Genomic DNA, 20,147 nt, shown 5'->3' with positions numbered 1-20,147 from the left:
ACCAATTCTCTTTTACATTTTAGCAATGTTTTACAAGCATTTTTAAGATTATTTGAAAAAAGTGAGCAAAATTTGCATTAAAAAAATCAAAGCAAAAAAAACCCCAACAAACAACCCCCCCCCCCCAATCTCTATTCACTATATTGGAGACATATTTCTACCAGGATTAGCCAAAAACTCCTTCAGTTCTTTTTTGAAGGTGCTCATGCCTCCACACTTGATAATTCTGCAGTTTTACCCACATAACCTGGTGCCCTGACCTCAAGCTCTGTGAAGTTATTATTGCTGATTTTTCACTTAACACAGATCTGAATAATCCAACCAGTGGAGTCTCGGTGTCTCCTTTGCTTACTTTGGGCCTAATTCTGTCCTGATGATGTCAGCTGCTCCTTGATGTCAGCAGAGCAAGGTAGAAGCCCTACGCCAAGGACCTAAAGGCATCTAGAGCATAATTTGATATGTTACTTATTAAATTGCATTCCTTACATGTAATAAGAAGTCTACACAAAGTAAGCAATTATTTCCTGTTGGCCCTGGGTTTCCACCAATGGAACTCTGATAAATCATAACCAGTCAGCAGCAGGTAAGAAGAGCCCAAACCATAAGTGAGCTGAAAGCACTGCACTAGTCACTAGGTAAGTTTTTTTTTGAGCTCATTTGCAATGCCAGCAGTTGGTCAGACTGTTCCACAGGAGAACTGCCTGTCCTGAGAGTTCCCCTCTACCCCATCTATTGCAGCATCCAGCTCACAACACACTGGAGTTGCTGGGTTAATTTGCTTTCTTGGAAAGTGTTCAACAAAACCAATTAAACAGCATTGAAACAAACAAACAAAACTAAGGCCCAAATAAAAACACCTCTCCCTGTTTCCCCCTCCCAAAAAAAAGTGGGATCTGTCCCCTTCCCAAAGACCTGGAAAAGGAAGCTAAAAACATGTTAGACTATAGAAACTGAGTTGCCATTGAAGAGAAATATATTACACCCACCTTGAGAATTAAACGTTTTTATTTTTGCCATAGAAAGCTCTAAGAACTAATATCACTTACTGATTAATGAAAAGTAGAACACAACTCTAAAAAGTATGTTAAGGAAAGACTGTACAACTATATACATCACAGACTGGGGAAAACCAAGGAATGTTTCACATAGAACACTTCCTAGGCAATAGCTGTAGAACTCAGAATTCAGTGTATATAGTTGTCAGCTTCTGCATCTTTTTATAAGCTGCATGCCTTAACAGAACAAAATAAATAAGCAGTAGATGTTATTCAGTATTTATTTAGTTCACATAGTGGAATGTTATGGTGTGAATCCCCAAAGAAACCAGTGAGGATGCAGTTACTATTATTATATTCTGCAGCAGATTTGTTAATGGTTTTATATGCATAATAAATGACTGTGAAGTTTGCTACCTTAGTCTGTTGAAATTTTTCATTTCTATACATATGCTTTGTCAGATTCAACCTTTTTCTTCCATTATTCCAAAACCAATTTCTTAATATTTACAGAAGTTTTTTTTAATTAAGTTACTCTGGAAGTTAAATGCTTACAAAAACAAACAAAACCACGAAATATAAGTGCAATGGCCAGAAATCTAAATACAAAAGCTTAATCATGGCCCCATAAAAAGTTTTCAAATAATGGATTTAACATGTTTCCAAAACAATAAATACCGGAAGTGAAATTTTAAAAATGCTTTACATACCTCTGCACTTTGGATATCAAAAATCACTTCCAAGGAAAACTGAAGACCCTGAGACACATGCAAGCACGAGTCTTCTAGCAAAAATAGTTACAAAGCCCTAATTTTCCAGTTTTCCTCCAAAAAGAGACCTTTACTAGGCACAGTTTAATTTAAGGTTTTAAATATATCAGCAGCAAATAGTGATAGCCATTATGTTTAATTCTGCACTTTGTAATTAATTCCAGATCTCAGCACAGACCATTTATTTAAGAGTTTGGCTCGATGATCCTTGTGGGTCCCTTTCAACTCAAGACTACTCTGCAATTAAGCATGTGTCCTGTCAATAACAAAAATAACTTTGCATCTGTCTGGTCACAAAGTTCAGGAAGTCCCACCACAGCACCAGCCACCTCCAACACAGGCAATCCACAGTCATGTCACATGAGGATAATGTTTGACTGCAGAAATGCCACCTCAGTTACATCTCACATTCAAAGCATGACCCATTGTATTCAAAGGGGTCTGCAATATGATCTGGAAATAATCAGGTGTATCATGTTCTTGGCTGACAAAAGAGAAGTGCTGAGCATTACATGCACCACATAAATAAATCCTCCTCCCATCCACCCATCATGGCTCACATGAATTTCTAGTATCTTTTTTGTAGCTCAACTTATATTTGAACCATTTACCATTTAAGTGCCTTTCTGTGAAGAGTACTGTATGTCTAAAACATTTAACTTTGAAAGTCATAAAATCAAGATGCTAACTTAAAGCATGAAAAAGAGAAATCTGTAACTGCAATTTAAACAATGAAAGGTTTCCATAACTAGCACTATGCACAACAGCCTTTCTCAGTCACCTCTAGAACTTGAGGAGTTTTCATATTACCATTTACAAAAATTCAACAAGTCACTAACTCTGAAATGCTAAACTATGACTCCAGTTAACAGATGGTTTTCTCTACCATTTCCTGATCAAGTTGGACATCTAATTAATCTTTTAACTGCTTAAACAGGCACCAATTGCAAGGAGAATAAAACAGCAACATAGTAAACTCAAACCTGAAAACATCTGATAACTAGACAACTGCAGAGAAATTATACTTTGGGTCATGGTGAATAAAGGGTATTTTCTGGTTGCTAGTTCAGTCCTCATCTTCCAAAATGAATAAATGGGGGCAAGTGTGGGGGGAAATACAAATTCCTGTTACACTTGTAAGATCTAGCCAAACATACAAGATCTTCAGCAGTCCCAGTGCTAAGCCAATACAGCACTTACATGAATTAATAGTTTTGAGAAGACTTCAGCTAAAAAAAAATTATATTTTTTTATCATAAATTTCAAAATTCTGGACTGAAGCCTTTCTTCTTGAAGTGGAAAAAAAAATGAGCAACACTTTATATCAAACTAATTACTGGCATTTTTTCCAGCAGTAAGAAAATGCAACAGTATTTCTTAAGCTTTAAGAAGGTAACATTATCTCCTCCCTAAGTGCTTTAAACTTCTTCACTATTGAGCTTCATGGGGTTTGTTTATTTCCCTTGCAAAAAGAGAAAAATATCATGGTCCAAGACACTGAATACTTTGCTCACCATACTGCCAAGTGTAAGAAAAGCTTGTTCAAGTTAGCCTCAATGGAGTATTGCTTGTTGATGAGACTTTTTGCATGAAGACAGATAATTCATAATATTTATAAAAGCAGAATTAAGATGCTAGTTCAAAACCAGACTACTCCAGTGTAGAAGGGGTTCATGTATTTTGGCCCCTTGCTCACAAAAGTGAGTTGTGGTATTATTTTTTTAATTGTTCCATGACCAAGCAACTATGATGAAAAAATCGTTGTTTTCTTCGTTAACATCTAAACAGAATTCAGCATTAAAGTGCTAACATGAAAGAAAGGGCTTACATGGTAAATACGGGTACAGGAAATACCTCAATTATTTTAGAAATATTTCTAGCTCTTTAGAAGGAATTGTACATTTTTAAGCCACAAATCCTCATGTTTTGATCAAATTTAACATAACTGATAGTGCCTCAGAAATGTCTTACTCTCTATTAAAATAAAATTTCTGATTAATTGCTTCCACAAATCACTGCAGTTAATATGGTCCATCTAAGCACTACCGTTTGCTTATGTGGTAGAACAAGTTCATTTCTTTTGACTTAAACCTTTGATTTTACAGCAATTTCAACAGTTCAGTTAAAACAGCTGCAATGCTCCTGCACGGAATCCTTTTCCCAGCATTTCAGACAATTCAGTAAGATTCTGGTATCACAAACTCGAATTCAGTACTTCCCTCTGACGGGTTTTGTTTAAAAATTGTTTCATTTCCCTGCGGAACGAAAATGTCATCCCAGGTAATTTGTTTGGCTGGAGGGTTGGATGATGTTCCTTCAGTGCCATCCTTCCCTGAGCCAACACGATAGACAATTCCCCCCTCGTTCACCCCTGGGACACTGCTGGGGCGGTCACTAATGTAGGCGTACTGTCTGATCTGCAGGGACCTGCAGGGGTGCAGCCGGTACAGCTTCGTGTCCCCAGAAGGGTCTTGGCTGTGAACTGATCTGATGTGGGAGACCGTAATTTGGTAGTTGATGAAAGATTTGCCACACGTCAAGCACTGGTACCTTCGCTCCCCGGTATGGTGAAGTTCATGCTTGGTACGATATTCTGCAAGAGCAAAAACTTTGTCACAGTAGCGACACGGGTACTTCTTCTCCCAGGAGTGCACGTTGAAATGTCTCCGCAAGCTTGTCAAACACGCATACGACCTCTTGCACACGATACAAATGTAGTAGACTCTGCCATCCACTATGAGTTCATAGTGGTCATCGTGCTTTACTTTCATACGTTTCCCCTTTGGAGATTCATCACCAGACTTTTTGGGTGTGTCATCAGACTTGGCTTCCCCTTCCTCAGAATCACCCTTCACAGGGATGACTATGTCGTAGGTATCCTCACCGATATTTGCATAAACCTTGCAGCCTGTGGATAAGCCTCCTATTTCAGTTGCTGTATCTAATGTTATGATTTTCTGCCCATCTGCCACATTCTTTGATGCTAGACCCAAACTTAATTCCTTGTTGTTTCCAGAAAGGACATCTGAGATTTTTATTTTAAATTCTCCAGGTTTAGCAGATGGCTCTTGTGTAAATGTAACAACTTGTTTTTTCTGTACACCTGATCCTTCAGTGCTCGCTGCCTTAGGAACAGAAGGTTGCTGAACCAAAGAGCTGCTGCTGACCGAAGCAGGACTAGAGGAGCTAATGATATCGACATCATCTTCAATAACCTCTTCATCATCAACAGCAGTTGCTTCCACTTCAGTTACGTAGCCATTATTGGATGGTTGCTGGCTCTCCTCAAGTAAATCAATTGTAGGAGTCATGTGTGTTTGATGCAAGGAGCTGGCACCAAGTGATGAGTTAAGCAGAGGCTTGTTTAGCACAATGATATTAGGAGTAAAATGCTGCGGTGTTGCCGGGACGACTGATTCAGCACTTGATTGTGTTTGGTTTGGGCTTAGCTGACTGGCAGACAAAGTGAGGTTCTGAGCTGCTGAGGTGTTCGTCAAATGGGGAGAGCCACCACTGCCACAGGATTTTTGGTCAGAAGCTCCAGCTGGACTTGAGCAAGGCTGGTTCTGGCTTGTAGCATTTTTGTCTTTAGTACATTCTTTTGGAGGAACAATCTCAGAACAAAAAATTACATCATCATCCTCATCATCTGAATCGCTCACTGTAATTTTTGTAGTCTCATATTCTATGCCGTGTAAGGAGAATGACTGTGTTATAACTGGCATCCCATCTGCTGCCTCTTGACCCTCTGGCCTGATTGCAGTCACCTGTGTTTCAGCATCTCTTTGATTTGGACTAGAAGCTGAAGTTCCTGAAGCCCTGTTTTTGACCTCACTTGGCACATTTTTGCCTTCAGCCGGAGGTATGCCCAGATCAGCTATGAATTTAACACCCAGCTCCTGCCCTGATTTAATCAGTTCATCAAGTAAATCAGATCGAACACTGATTATTTTGGAACTATAAATATAATTAAGAATTTCTGCAAAAATTTCTGCTCTTACAAAGCTTAGTTCAACCACTTGACCAGCCACTGAGAAGAGCTGGTGAAAATATGTGCTTGAGGCTGAGAGGATGTTTCGGTGAGCTCGAAATTTCCGGTCCTCCACAATGACTGTAACATCACAAAAAAGTCCATGGCCACGTTGCTCATTCAAAGACTGAAGGAGCACACTAGAATATTGTGTGTCTGTTGCAGAAATAAGTTTTTTCCCCTCCATTCCTACAAAGGGAAAGCAAAAGATATCACATCAGTAAAAATGCAGATTTACAGTTTTAACTGCATCACAACATTCACATATTTACTGTCTATTCCTTCTTTAGGAAAAAATAAATCTGAGGTACTGTTCAGAAGATGGTGTGCTACTGCACTCTGTAAATTTGTTTCTTACTGTTATTAGTCCTTTCGCCTTCTACACAAGGTAAGTTGAATTCTGAATATATCCTCTGTTCTTACAAGATTGGAAACAGAAACAACACCTCATCTTAAGCAACAGCAAATAAGGTTAATTATAAAACCAAGAAGATGAAAGTTTTGGGTCCCTCAAGCATCTTTAAACATTATTAGTAATTTCTTTATAATTGTGAAATATTCCATAAATTGCTATGAGGAATCCCAAAAACATGAAGATATTTATGGCCAGACACCAAAAGCTATGTGTTTGTATATTACCAGCCAACTGAGTTAATGAAAACGCTATGGATAGTGCACTTCCTTCCTTCCCCAGAAAAATAAACTTTTTTTAACCCCATGTCATATATTTGCAAGGCTTTGTATTTCAAACCGAGACACCAAAGCCCCACCGTAACAAAACAGATCTGCTAAGTCAAAGTAACCCATCTGTCAGCGCTGCCCATTCAAAGCCCCCCAGTAAGCTGCAAAAAAACCCATCAAAATATAGAACAGCGAGTCACAGGCTCTAATTTTACCTGCAGAACTTTATTTCCGCAGGCCGGGCCGGGCCGATGAGACGCCGAGGCCGGGGCTCCGCGGCCACCGCACGCCGGCCGGAGGAGCGCGTCCCGCCCGGCTGCCCCCGCGACCCCGGGGGGCTTGCCCGGGAGAACGCGCGCTCCGACCGGGGCCGCCGGGGGAGCAGCGGCCGGTCCGCGGCCGGAGGCCGAGCGGGAGCGGCGGCGCTGACAGGAGCGGGCTCGGGGAGCGGCCTGGCAGCGCCGGGCCCGGGTTGACGGGCGGCCCGTCCACCGCTCCCCGCTCGCTGAGCCGGGCTGAGCCCCCGGCGGCGCGAGAGGGGCAGCCGAGCCGAGCCCCCCGAGCCCGCGCTCCCCGCGTTACCTGCGCCGCGCCCCGGGCCGGGCCCCGCCGCCTCCCGCACCGCCGCCGGGGGGCGCCGCCGGCGCTGCCCTCCGCTCTGACCCGAGCGGCCTCGGGAACCTTCGGGCCGGGGCGGGGCCGAGCCGCGCTGCCGCCGCTCCCGCCCCGGGCCGGGCCCGTCCCGCGCTTCTTCCGCCGCCGGCAGCCCCGAGGCCGCCGGGCTCGGCGCTTCTGGGGTTCCGCACACTGCCCGGGACGCGCTGCCTGGGACGCGCCGCCCGCCTCACCGCCCCCCGCCTGCAGGAGGCCTCCTGCGGACCCCGGGGTGCTGACAGTGCGGCCCCGACCCTACTTCAGCGCAAGCCTTGGGACGGCCCGGGTCCCGCACGCGGGCCTTGCTGCGGCCTTGGCAATTCCCGCCTGGCTCCGGCTCCCCCGCGCTCCGTGTCCCGGGCGGAGGCGGCAGTAAAGCCCCACGCCCGCCTCACGGCTGACCGTGTGGACAAGGCCGTAGAGACGCTACTTCCCGCCGACTCTCATTTCCTTCCCGGGGGCATTGGCGCTGCTCTGCCAGCGCTGGCGCAGCCGGCACCTCCGCCCAGCACCGAGGGGAGCTGAAACCCGCACCTGAGCGCCCTTGCTCGTGCTGCGGGAGCATTTATTTGGAATTCTTTGCACCACAGGGACACGTGTAAGACTCTGCCGGCAGCTCTACAGACACCTACGGCTTTGACACAAAGTACCTTTGACAAAATGCGACTGGGCACTTGACTCTGGGAACATTGGATATGTGGCCACGAAAGTGATACCTCCACAGTGCGGCCTCTTGGAAACTGCTGCTGTACAGGAACGCTCAAAGAACAGCAAGATCATAAAATATATTTTTCATGTTGGGTTACTGATCTGTTCTTTTTTTTTTTTTTTTCCCCCATGCATTCTGTGGATTTGAACCACAGGGGTGCCTGATTTTTTTTTAAGATTCAAAACTGACAAGAACAAATGTCCTGTCAAGTTCGACAGAAAACGTAACAGGCCACAGACACTGGCAGAAATTACTGCAACCCTTCACTACATAAATCAGCAATGAAATGATCCTGCCCAGGTTTATGAGTTCTTCTAGCAAGAAAATCACCTGCCAGGCTCCCTGTATTTGTATAGTTACTAAGAGAAGTGCCTTTTGGAAGCGAGTCTTCAGATTTTATATGTTACAAAACCAGTTTCTGTTTATTTATAGGTTTTACCAAGAATAAATAATAGAAAATACTCATCAGGGAAAACATAGACTTTTCTTCAGTTCTTTTCTCATTTGATACAGGTTCTTAGTAATTTTTACACAGGAGGCTATATTAAATGAAAATAATACTATAATTGTTGTAATACTTAATACAGTGCGTTTTTCTACAAAAATGTGTGGTAGCCTAAATTAAACAATTTCTTAGCCTTCATCCTCCAGCTTTTAGGACTTCTCACTTCTTCTTCCAATACTAAACAATTAACAGGAAAATTTACAGCTACAGATGAACACTGACTTGGAAGGATCCCTGCTCCTGAGGCATCACCAGATCTCAAAAATCAGGTTTGAACCACTTATTCTTAGGCACGGAAATGCTGCCTGATTTAAAATCAGCTGGGAAAGCTGCACCACTTTTACCTTTCTCACAGCAGCTTTTTCTCTATGGCAACTCCATCTGTCAGTTATAAAATCCGAACCCACTGTCACATTGCCACAGTCAGGACAGAGCTAATATGCTCTCCCCAGCTCAGCCAATTTGACTGAAGCTGCCATGGTCTTGCTGCACCTGAAAGCTGTATTTCAATGTGCTTTATATAGATATATATATATATATATTTTTTTTTTTTTGTCAGGGTGCATCTCCTAGTTTTTCACACTTTTATTTTTAAATAAGCCTAGAAAGTATTTGTTGATTCAAGGCATGCGAAACCTTACAATATAACTAATAATACAAAATAACTATTTTATCTAAGATATTGACAAGAAACATCTAGGATATAGGACTACATGTGGTATTCTTGGAACTGGAAAACTAGGTAAGAGACCCAATAGCAACTTTTATCTTAATGTATAGAAGTGATCAAAAAAAGTCTGGGACGGAGGCTCTGAAATATGAAGTACATATTTAAATAAATTTACCTGCAGGCTTTTGCAAGAAGACAAAAAAGTATGCAATTCAGTAATTTGAGTTTTCAATTAAGCAACTTGAGGAGCTCTTTTGTTTTCAAAAAAAATCCAGTTTGTGAAAATAGAAAATTCTTTTAAAGAGCTGACAAATTTGAGAGACAAAGCAACATTCTCCATCATGAAAACATGTATTTTACAATAAAATAAATTAAATTTTATAAGCAGAACAGTTAAGGGCTTTCAATAAAATTGAAATTCACTAGTTATTCTACCTAAGACTACCTCTAAGGACAGAAATATTCTCCCACTGGGGGAATTTCAAATAAAACATCACTGCTTCTGAAAGACTCTAAAACACAAATTTACACTGTGCTTTGAAGAAATCTCGGAGAGTGTTTTTCCTACCCATGCCATAATATGAAGCCTCATATAACATGAATTAAGAGTCCAGTGATCCTTTTTATTGACAGTAGTTGTTGTAGATGCTGTTACGTACTGCATGAACATTATAACTTGTGTAGAAAAGCACTTCAAGTCACCTTATATTAGGTAACACAGGTGCAGAGTGCTCCTGGGGCAGATGTTTTAGGCATCATTTAGTCAGATCTGTTTGCCAAAATAATGAAAACAAGGGAGAAACCCAGCTGTCATCACACAGGTGACAGTAACACCACACACATGGGCAAAGTGTGGTAAATCTCTTCCCTCCCTGTTCTGCACAATGTTACTTGCACACACAAAAAAAATCACATTTTAAATAGGCTTCTTCCAGCTAACAGATTTTTTTATGCTGCTTATGGTAGGTTTGGGCTCTAAAATACTGTTTCATTTGTGAAAAAGAATCTGACATACCCTGACATAATTTCTAGACAGCATAAACTAGCATGGGCTTCCCAGGGTGGAGCAGCTGTCCAAAATGCCCCGTTCACACAGAGCTGTCCAGACCCAGGGATATTCCACTGCACTTTCCAGAGCTGAGCACAAACTCGGGGTTTTGAGAAGGCTCCGAGGCAATGTGGTCAAACCTCAGGGGGAAGGGCGCTAACAGGAGAGCGGCTGTCTTATCTGACATTTGTATCATCTCCACAGATAAAGGTTAAGGCTGTAAAAAACTTAAGATTATAGACTGCGACCGTGAACCCAGCACCATCACCATGTTCACCATTAAACCACATCCTGAAGTGCCATCTCCACCCGTTTTTTTAACATTTCCGGGGATGGTGACTTCACCACTTCGCTGGGCAGTCTATTCATGTGCTTGTACCCAACCTAAACCTCCCCTGACGCAACTTGGGGCCATTTCCTCCCTTCCTGTCAGTTTAGCGCTGAGACGCTGCACCGGAGCGGCCGGCGCCGTGTCAGGCCGCGCTGGGAGGCGCCGGGCGGCCGAACATCCGAAACCGGGCCTTGCCCGGGCCGGGCCGTGACTGGGCAAGAAGCGGGAACCCCGCCGGGGCACGGTGAGCTGTCCGTGGGGCAGTGCTGCTCCCGGGCCGCCCTGGACAGCTCCCGGGGCCGCGACCCCGCGCCGGCGCCCGCAGAGCGGAGCGGAGCGGGGCGGAGCCGGGCCCGCGCCTCCACCGGCCCCCGCCCGCGGCTCGCCCCCCGTCACCGCCTCACCTTCCGCCGCCGCCGTGCTCGCGTCCATCGCTGCCGGGCGGCCGCCGCGGGGCACAAAAGGAGCCGCCGCCGCCGCGACCGCCGCCGCGTTGCCGGCCGGGCGGGTGGGGCGGTGACCCCGCGGGCGGGGCCGCCCCGCTCCCGCCCCGCTCCCGCCCCGCTCCCGCCCGGCCGGGAGGGCGCCGGAAGCGGCCGGAAGCGGCTCTGTCGCCGCCATGGCGCCCGCGTCCCGCTCCCGCTCCCCGCCCGCCGCCGGCTCCGAGCGCCGCGGCCGCCGCTCGCGATCCCGCTCCCGGTCCCGGTCCCGCGAGCGCAATGGCCCGAGGCGCCTGAGCCACCGGCGGAGCCGCAGCCGGTCCCGGAGCCCCGGCGCGCCGCGCTCCTCCGCGCACCACGGGCACCATCACCACGGCAAATGGCCTGAGTACTACGAGAAGGAGAAGGAGGAGATCCTCCGGCAGAGGTGAGCGCCGGCGCGGGGCCGGGCCTGCCCTGCCGGGCCCCGCTCCGCGCGGAAGGGACGGCGCTCCCGGGAGGGGCGGGGGCCTGCGGGTGCTGCGGGGACGGCCGGCCCTGGTTCCGTACGGCCCCGGTTCCGTTCGGCCCCGTCACGAACTCTCAGCCCCTTCACGGGCTCTCCGTGCGCTCCCCGCGGGCAGGGCCGCCCGGGGGGGACGGGACGGAGCTCGGCTGGAGGGGATTTAACACCTGCTACCCCGATCCTCTGCAGTGTGCGGTGCTCTGCTGCCGGACTGCCCGCCTGCGAACTTGCTCCTTGCTACGTGTTGTTTCTTATTCTTACTGTAGTTGCTTTAGACGAATAGAAACACTAACGTGTAGGACTTAAAATATTTGTGTGGTGGGTGTTACAAACCAGGCGTCAGTGAGTGTTTTCTTTACAGGAGACTCAATGAGAGAGAGAGAATTGGAGAACTGGGGGCACCTGAAGTCTGGGGCCTGTCACCAAAAGTTCCTGACCCAGAGTAAGGCATATTCTTTCTTCATTTTTTTATAATATTAATTATATATCAGTTCCATTTATAAAAATGTTTTATCCTTGCACTGGTTGTGATGCCACAATATTTATTGTATCAGTTCCTTTCTGAAGATTACTATTTTTTTCCCACCAAATAATTCCAACGTACCAGTTATGTAATATGTGATTTATCGTAGATCAAGTGACTTGTTGTTCTGACAGCAGTTCCCAGGCTAAAATAGCTCTTTAATATTTTACTCCCTTGCAAGGATTGACTCAAATTATCTTTGGTCATATGTATACCTTTGATCTTGAGTGCAACAAAACAGATTTTAAGTATCAAACTGTTATTTTATTCAGTTCTGATGAGCACACACCGGTAGAAGATGAAGAGGCAAAATCTAAGAGTAGTTCTTCAGATTCCAGCTCAGAAGGTATTGCAGAGCTTTTTTGAAAATGGGAAGCTACTGTGGCTTAGAATCTGCTGCTGCTGCTTGCAGGAGGTTCCCTGGCTTGGATGGGTTGAAGTAAGTGGGGTGGGCTCCAGTTCAAAGGAGAGTGTTGTTTTGGGAAGATCAAAGAATACATATGGAACTAGATGGTTTTTGTTCTGTAACGCTGTCTTTAAAAACATTCTAGAGGAAAAGAAGAAAAAGAAGAAGAAAAGACAAAAGAAAAAACGTAAAGCATCCAAAAGAAAGCGCAGGAAACATTCTGAGGACAGTGACAGTGACTCAGAGTCTGAGCAGAACTCTAGTGGTAAGACAAGAGGGTTTCAGTTTGCAGGAAATGGGATTTCTGAATTTAGCATCCACTGGGCCTCTCATGCCAGAGATCTGTTTGGTATGTTTTCATATTGACTAGTACTGCAGGGAGCTTTCTACTAATGCTTTCCCAGTATAAACAAGTCCCATCAGTGTGTGTACTGGGGCATTCTGGTGGAGTCAGTTAGTGGTGGGAGTAGGCTCAGGGTTAGGGTAATGGTTATGGTAGTGGTTTGGGCTAGGATTAAATTAATTGGTAGGGGTAGGGGTTAGTGTAATTCTTAGCAGTAGCATTAAGGGAGTGGTTAGGCTTATGGTTAGGGTTCAGAGAGTAAAAGAGCCTATGGCTCCAGCAACACTGGGGCTGGAAAAGGCATGCCACGGCAATCCCAGCAAAGCCCAACATTGCTGTTCCTGCATCATTCTGATCCGGAAAACTCATAGTATTGAGTTTGGGTTAGGGCTAGGGCTAGGATTAGGGTTAGCCTTAGGGTTAGGGTTGAGAGAGTCACAGAGCCTACAGCCCCAGGAACACTGGGGCTGGAAAAGGCATGCCAAAGTAATCCTCGCAAGGCCCTAACTGTGCTGCTCCTACATCTTTCTGATCTTGATCACCATCCCTGGTGATGGAGTTAAGCTTGAGGTTAGGGTTCAAAGAGCCCACAGCTTGATGAACACTGGGGCTGTAAAAGGCATGCCATGCTATTCACAGGGGAGTACACTACTTAGTTATAGCTAATAATTTCTTTTTGATAAAAGATACACTTTCTTTTTTTTCAGATGACGATAAAAAGAAAAGCAAGAAGAGAAAAAAGAAGAACAAAAAGTAAGTATCATGGTTGCTGTGTGTCATTCTGGCTGTTGTTGGGTGGAGAGCAGCTCAGTTTTCTTTGCAGGCCCTGAGGGAGCCTGAGAACCTTGGATAATTTGCAAGAGCTGTCAAATACTATTAATTCGGTGGATTTTATTTAAATCTACACAATTGTGCAGCACAAACAACTCCCTGTAGAGCCACTTTCTAATGCTCTATGAAAGTCAAAACAGAATGTATGTATTGTCTTGACTTCGCTGTAAAGTGTTTTGTATGAAACAGCAGACAGCCAGTCTTCCTATAGGTGGAAGTTGCCTTGAGAAACTAATTATTTGAGTATGATTCCAAGAACCTTCTTTCATCTTAAATTTTGATAAATAGCATGTCTGTCTGTCTTTATCACAGGAAGAAGTATAAGAAAAAGAAAACTAAGAAAAGCAGGAAGGAATCTAGTGATTCAAGTAGCGAAGATTCTGATGATGAAATGCTTCAAGGGGATGATCTCTGGATTGAGAGGTCAAGTAGGTTCACCTGACTTTAAACTTGGGTGGAAACTTCTTGATGTCCTTTTTGTGAATTCATTGTTAGGTGTTGCTGACCTGTGTAACACTTTTGATAACAAAGACCAATGGGCATAAATTAATCTTCCTCATTATTTGACTGTTCCAGAAAATACTGAAGCTGACAGTTTGATTGGACCGGAGGCTCCCAAAACTCATGCATCTCAGGATGATAGGCCTTTGAAGTGAGTAGCCAGCTCTAATGATACTTTGATCAAATCAAGGAAATCAAGTTACTGTTCAAAAGGACTGTTGCAACAATAAGGCATGCAAAGGGAGAAATGCTGTGCCAGAAACTCAGACAGAAGTTCTAGTGGTGCTAGGTTTTCCCCTGGCCTGAATTTGGGTAGAAAAGTCTGGTTTATGCTTTTTAGCCTTGATTCCTAGAAAAATCAATTGTAACTGCCTTTATTCTAAAGATCTGAAGTATTGTGACTTCGTAGTGTCATCAGGATGAACTCAGCTGATAATTTAAGATGCTGTTGCTAGTGTTGCCATATGGAAGAAACAGGCCAGTATGTGGGAAAGAACAAGAAAGTGTTTAAAAATGCAGCTGTATATAGTAGTGAACAGGGAAGTTGAATGCTTAGCTATCTGAAACTATTGAAATCACCACTTTTGTTTTTTTAGCTATGGACATGCCCTCCTGCCTGGTGAAGGTGCAGCCATGGCAGAGTATGTAAAGGCAGGGAAACGCATTCCCCGCAGAGGTGAAATCGGCTTGACAAGTGAAGAGATTGCATCGTTCGAGAGCTCTGGTTATGTCATGAGTGGCAGCAGGTATGGTTTTGTATGGCAGTGGTTCAGTGGAGTTTTCAGGAGCTGCTTTCTCTGCTGGGTAAACAGAAGATTGCTTCCAAGCTGTACTTGCAAGCATAGAGGAGAAGGTGCTCTGCTTTCAATAATCTACATTAAACTCCCCATTGCTAAAGATTGATAGTGAGTTTTTCAAGGATGCTTTCTCCTCAAGAGAAAAAGTTCTTCACAGGCAATAGTGTTCTAATTATTTCAAATGAGGAGGTGTTTGTGTCAGGTGGCTTGAAGGTGGTCTGTTTGGACAGCCCTGGGGATGTGCTGGGCACTTTCTTCTCTATGACTAATGGGAATCTCAGTTAAATTTTGGTGAGTCAGCAGCTGACACCCTGAGGGTAGGGGAGGCTTCTGGCTAACTGCCTGAGAACAGACCCCCAGAAATCAGTTCCTTGCTCTGCCACACTCCTTCCTGGGAAGGTTAGTGTGCAGTTTGGATTATCTAGTTTAGGTATGTGTTTTGCCAGTTGGCAGGGTCAGCACAAAAGATGCAGATACCAACTTTAAGGAGTAAGTATAATTTGCTACAGTGCAAAACTGCAAAGAATTACAAAGGATAAGCTACATAATGCACCTAATCATTAGTGCAAAAGATGGCCTAGAGTGATTACGAAAGATACATCATCAGTTACCCTAATACTTTACTATCATCCAGATCTGCACATCAGCTGGGGAGCCCCAGTCACAGCAAAGGATTGGAGAACCATTCCAGGGAATTCCTACGTGGTGTGTCCACCTGTAGGCGAGGCCTCCATCTTCACTGTGAGAGGGCCCAGCTTTTAGACTGTAGAATAAACAAGCTTACATAGCTTCTAGTGCAGGAACACATAGTTTCATTCTCTTTTGGATTCCACCCAAAGCCTGGCCAGGGCTCAAGGAGGAACCAAGGGAGCTGGCTTCGATTATATACCTTCAGACAAGGCCAGATGTCTGATTTCATGCCTTTGTCTTGTTTCTAAATGCAGAAAGATAAATATATTCTTATCATACTACATATTTCACTCATGATCATGCATATTACCTCAATGCATGGTTACAAATATAACATTTTGTTGGAAGGTTCATCTAGAGGTCAGCTTTGGCTCGGAGCCCGTTGTTCAGGCCTTAGTACTTCAGTATCTTTATTTCAAGCCCCTGAACACATTCAGGCCAGTTGATGGCTGGAAGCTGTGGCAGGGCACTGGCACCCTCTGCCCATGCTGACATAGCCCGTGTTCTCCCCCGCAGACATCGGCGCATGGAAGCTGTGCGTCTGCGTAAAGAGAATCAGATCTACAGTGCAGATGAAAAGAGAGCCCTGGCATCCTTCAACCAGGAGGAGAGGAGGAAACGAGAGAATAAGATCCTTGCAAGCTTTCGAGAGATGGTCTACAGAAAGACTAAAGGCAAAGAGGAAAAATAATGCTTCATTTGAGCTGTACACCATAGCTTGCGCCACATGGCAGCTAACCCAGTCCAGTTGTGATTTGAAAAAAGCTGCAGGTGCTGCAGCGCCTTTCACCCAACAGGGCCAAGCCTCAGGAGTGAATTACTTGTGTCAAGGAAACAAAGTGATTTTCATTGTGTTTTCTTGGATGGTTTGTTTACCATCTACAAGGAATCCCTGTAAAGAGAAAGGCTACAAGGCAGGAGGAGCTGGGGGGGATTAGAGGTGTCAATGTTCTGCACTTGCTTTGAATCAGACAAAGCCAAAGGATCCCATGGGAATACTTTGTTACCTAATGCCAATGTGTGATTTTTCTATTCCATTTATTTTTATTAATCATAGGATCATTTAGTTTGGCAAAGACCTTTAACAAGCTACTAGCACCAGTAGCAAAAATGAAGGAACTGCTGAGTTCCTGTTTTAAGATCCAGGACTGTCCATTTCACTATTTTTTCACAAGTCTTTCAGATTTAGGTTTTTCCTCAAAACAGTTGAGTTTGGTTTGCTATTCAAACCAGACATGTAAATATTTTGTAAATGACTTTGTAATTTAATACTGATGGGCTTCAGTTGCTTTAGAGCAAGCAGATCACAACTGAGGTATAAAGTAACAGTAACAGGAGGGTCTGATCTTCAGTCCACTGAAACACTTGTTTAAGAATTAAGTTGCTTGCTTCTTTTTCTCCTATGTTATACATAGGCATCAGTGCAGTTGGGTGCAGTGATTGGAACCCCTGGATGTATGCAGGTGGTAACAAGGATGTATCTTTCAATTTATTTGAAATGTTTTTGCTTATGGAAGTGTTCTGGATTAAACCCTTGTTTTAACTCTTGTAGTATTTTACTTTGGTCTGTTTTACTGTTTCAGCAATATTACATGGCTTGCTTTAAACTCTGTGCTTGGAGGCTTTGCTCATCAGGCAGTGCTTATGTGGTGGTTATCTTTGATTCAACTGCATATTTCCACACATACCTCCTCAAACTTCTTTGTTTCAAATGTTTTGAAAAACAAAATTGTTTTGAGAGGTGGGTTGTTTCTCTTTTTGTTCTCCTAAATTTTTTGTTGTTGTTCCTCTAAGTCTAGCACCACAGATATATTGTATATTTGTATCAGGAAAATAAAAGTCCTAAAGTCCTATAATGTTTTCCCTGGAGTTCCACAGACCTGGCATTCACAAACAGCAAATCCTGCCCAGCTGCCTCTTCCCATTTACACTCTGGAACCTGGTTCCATCTTGCTGTCCCCACCCACACCTGCCAGGAACTGTCACACATAGCCAGCTGCCATGTCAGGGCATAGCTGATTTTGCACAGGTTCAATGTTTTTTATCTATGCACAAAGTAGAAATGTGGCTAAGGAAGAGCTTTTCTTTCTTCATTGTGTTTATTTGGTTTTCCATAACAGAGTATTGATAATGGTGAATTGAAGCTGTTCATCGGGAAGCAAGTCTTTCTGTGCACACTATTTTATTTTCAATTATGTCCTGAAGCCACTTTTCTCTAAACTGACACTGTTCTGGCCTGGAGAATGGAATAAAAAGAGGGTAGATTGTAAGCATAATACTGAATACAAGTTTGGCCAGTTGAGAGCTGCCCTTTACTCACCACTTAAGGCTATCTGCTGCAATAAAGACCCCACCTAGACCCATGTAAAGCAGGAAAAGTTTCTGGAGAATGCAGATGCCCATAGAGTGGCTATTCATGCCTCTTGGGGTGAAGCTAGTGCTAAGCAGGCTCATTTCACACAGCAACTTCCACTTGTCTGCTCTTATTGCAAACTTATTTACATCAAGCTCCCTATTTGGTTTTGGAGTGGAAAAGCTTGCTAAAACAGAAAAGTAGTAACATTTACCTCCGGATCAGCCTGCTGGACTCCAGTCTGTAGAAAACCTCCACAGGTGCAGTCTGCAAGAAAGCAGAAACAGAGCAGAGGGCACGTACAGCCCCTCAAAGATGAGACATTGTAATTAAGTGAGAACTACTGTTTAAAAATAACTTTGAAATTTGGTTGGGGCAGAAGGGAAGGTGCTGCTCAGGGACTGGCTGGGCATTGGTTGGCAAGTGGTGAGTAATTGTTTTCATTTGCATCACTTTTCTTTCATGGGGTTTTTTCAGTAGTTTTTTTTTCCCCAATTTGTTATTCTATTTAATTTTTAATATTATTACATTTTTTTTACAATTTAAATTCTCTTCCCCATCCCATGGTAGTGGGGAAGGAGTGAGCAAGCAGCTCTCTGCTTAGCTGCCAGCTGGGGTTAAACCAGAGACTATTATTTGGGGATTCATAGCCATTAAGTAGAAACACTAAGGTTCAGTATGACTTAAGCCTGGAGGTAAGAAGTTTACTCAGTGCAATTTATTTCATTTTTTTATTTTTGAGTTGCAAGAGTTCATTGTACAGGTGCAAACTTCAGGCTGATCAGGAAAGGGATTCTGAGACAGCTTGAAGAGCTAAGTGTCACTCCTTCTCTAGTGACCCCTCATTCTGTAACTCACCTCTACTCAGCCCTTCTTACAGCTGCCCAGAACAATTGTTGCTTGGAAAGGGAAGACTGTAAGAGCAGGAAGGCAGATGTAGGATCCTGACAGATTCTATTTGTCAAGTTTTGTCAGTCGATGATTTGGGAACTAACCCAGCCTCTTGCTCTGTGCCTTGCTCCGCTTGCCAACCAATGGTTTCTATTAGGCCATGCCTAAATCTCCTGCCATCGTTCTGGCAGTGTCCAGGCCTTGTCAGCATCTTCATGAGAGCTCTGGCTCCTCACCAGTCTCTCCACTATCCTGGCATTACTCTGTCTCAGGAATGCCACTGGACTCTTGTCCCTTAAAGGACTGGCCAATCCACACAATTTTTAAATACTTACATCAGGTTTGAATTTGGAGATCACTATAACAAAGTAGACACTTGCTGTTGCTCGTGGGATGGGTTTTCTGCGTGTTGGGAGGCCCCAGCAAGCTCTGTAATGGTACCTCTTGCTGTCCTTCAGTTCTTCTTCCTCGAGAAATTCTGAGTGGTGAAGCCAGTTTTCATGAATGTGCCATGTCTGTTGAATAAACGCATCACACTAAGACTCCCTCTGCCTAGTACAGCTGACTTGAGGGTAATGCTAAAAAGGAACAGAAGTGCTCTCCTTTAATTTTCCATACTTCTTAACAGCGAGAATGTGTGACCTTCCTGAGTGTATGGAATTGTGACTCACAGAAATTAGTTCTTCAATTTGCTGCCGTCCTCTCTCCACTGTAAAGTTCTTGGATGTGGTCCACGGGATATTTTTGATGACGTGCTTGGATTCTAAAACAGATAAAATGCTTACAAATCCTCCTGAAAAGACCTCAATACATTCTAGTAGAGCAAACACAATACCCTTCTCTGTTTCCTTGACCTCTGGAAGACATTCCTCTGTACTGCTCCTCTCATTTTCAGGGGGGATGTAATCTTTTTCCTCACTGGCAGCTTTTTCCTCTTGTTTGTCCATTGGCTTCACCTTTAGAGAGACAGACGCACAAACACAGAGAGCACTGGTCTGAGAGCTGCAGTCCCGTGTGAGGAACACAGGGAGCAGCGGGCAGTCCCTCCCTTCCCCTGGTTCTTAACCTGGCCGTGCTCACCCCGTTTGGCGCACCCGGGGCGGAGGCTGCTTCTGTCCCGCTGTCCCGGCCAGGCCGGGGGTTCCCAGGCGCGGCGGGGGCGGTGTCCGACCCCGGGGAGCTGTGTCCGACCCCGGGGAGCTGCGTCCGGGCCCGGCGCTGTCCCAGCCGCTGTGCGGGGCCCCGCGGGCACGAGCGGCGCGCTGTCACCATGGCGAGCCCGAGCCGCTCCCGGCAGCCCCGCCGCGGTCCCTGCCCTGCCCCGCCCCGCGGAAACGCCGCCCGCCAGCCGCTGCCTCCCGGGAAGGGAAATCGGTAGGAGCAAGAAAACAGCTGTAGCATCCCGGCAGGTTCTCTGCTTGTCAGAGTTTTACCATTCGGGAGCTAAAGCAGCCTCCAGCCTGTGCTCTGCCAG

General features: G+C 44.9%; 3 protein-coding genes across 4 annotated transcripts; 1 reads left to right on the top strand and 2 right to left on the bottom strand.

Annotated features, from left to right (window-relative positions):
* Nucleotides 1-987: 987 nt before the first annotated feature.
* Nucleotides 988-10,890, bottom strand: ZBTB33 (zinc finger and BTB domain containing 33). 2 transcript variants are annotated; one of them, XM_062502973.1, is made up of 2 exons: nt 10,798-10,890; nt 988-5,984 (listed from the first exon to the last, which is right to left on the bottom strand). In XM_062502973.1, the coding sequence occupies exons 1-2, from the start codon at nt 10,823-10,825 to the stop codon at nt 3,943-3,945; spliced, it is 2,070 nt and encodes a 689-aa protein (XP_062358957.1). In that variant the 5' UTR covers nt 10,826-10,890; the 3' UTR covers nt 988-3,942. The 2 variants fall into 2 exon arrangements, with proteins under 2 accessions (XP_062358957.1, XP_062358958.1); XM_062502974.1 differs by lacking the exon at nt 10,798-10,890 and adding an exon at nt 6,692-6,710.
* A 122-nt stretch (nt 10,891-11,012) lies between these two features.
* Nucleotides 11,013-17,273, top strand: NKAP (NFKB activating protein). Its single transcript, XM_062503032.1, has 9 exons — nt 11,013-11,260; nt 11,700-11,780; nt 12,134-12,207; nt 12,413-12,532; nt 13,318-13,363; nt 13,754-13,869; nt 14,018-14,093; nt 14,539-14,688; nt 15,946-17,273. The coding sequence occupies exons 1-9, from the start codon at nt 11,013-11,015 to the stop codon at nt 16,118-16,120; spliced, it is 1,086 nt and encodes a 361-aa protein (XP_062359016.1). The 3' UTR covers nt 16,121-17,273.
* A 258-nt stretch (nt 17,274-17,531) lies between these two features.
* Nucleotides 17,532-19,945, bottom strand: AKAP14 (A-kinase anchoring protein 14). Its single transcript, XM_062502795.1, has 6 exons — nt 19,754-19,945; nt 19,509-19,629; nt 19,345-19,436; nt 19,009-19,188; nt 17,997-18,049; nt 17,532-17,665 (listed from the first exon to the last, which is right to left on the bottom strand). The coding sequence occupies exons 1-6, from the start codon at nt 19,943-19,945 to the stop codon at nt 17,578-17,580; spliced, it is 726 nt and encodes a 241-aa protein (XP_062358779.1). The 3' UTR covers nt 17,532-17,577.
* Between the last annotated feature and the right edge of the window lie 202 nt (nt 19,946-20,147).

The sequence above is a fragment of the Cinclus cinclus genome, chromosome 15 (genome assembly GCF_963662255.1).
Source record: "Cinclus cinclus chromosome 15, bCinCin1.1, whole genome shotgun sequence".
Lineage (NCBI taxonomy): Eukaryota > Metazoa > Chordata > Aves > Passeriformes > Cinclidae > Cinclus > Cinclus cinclus.
The sequence above is the reverse complement of the archived record's forward strand: the minus strand, read 5'-3'. Positions and strand labels throughout refer to the sequence as shown.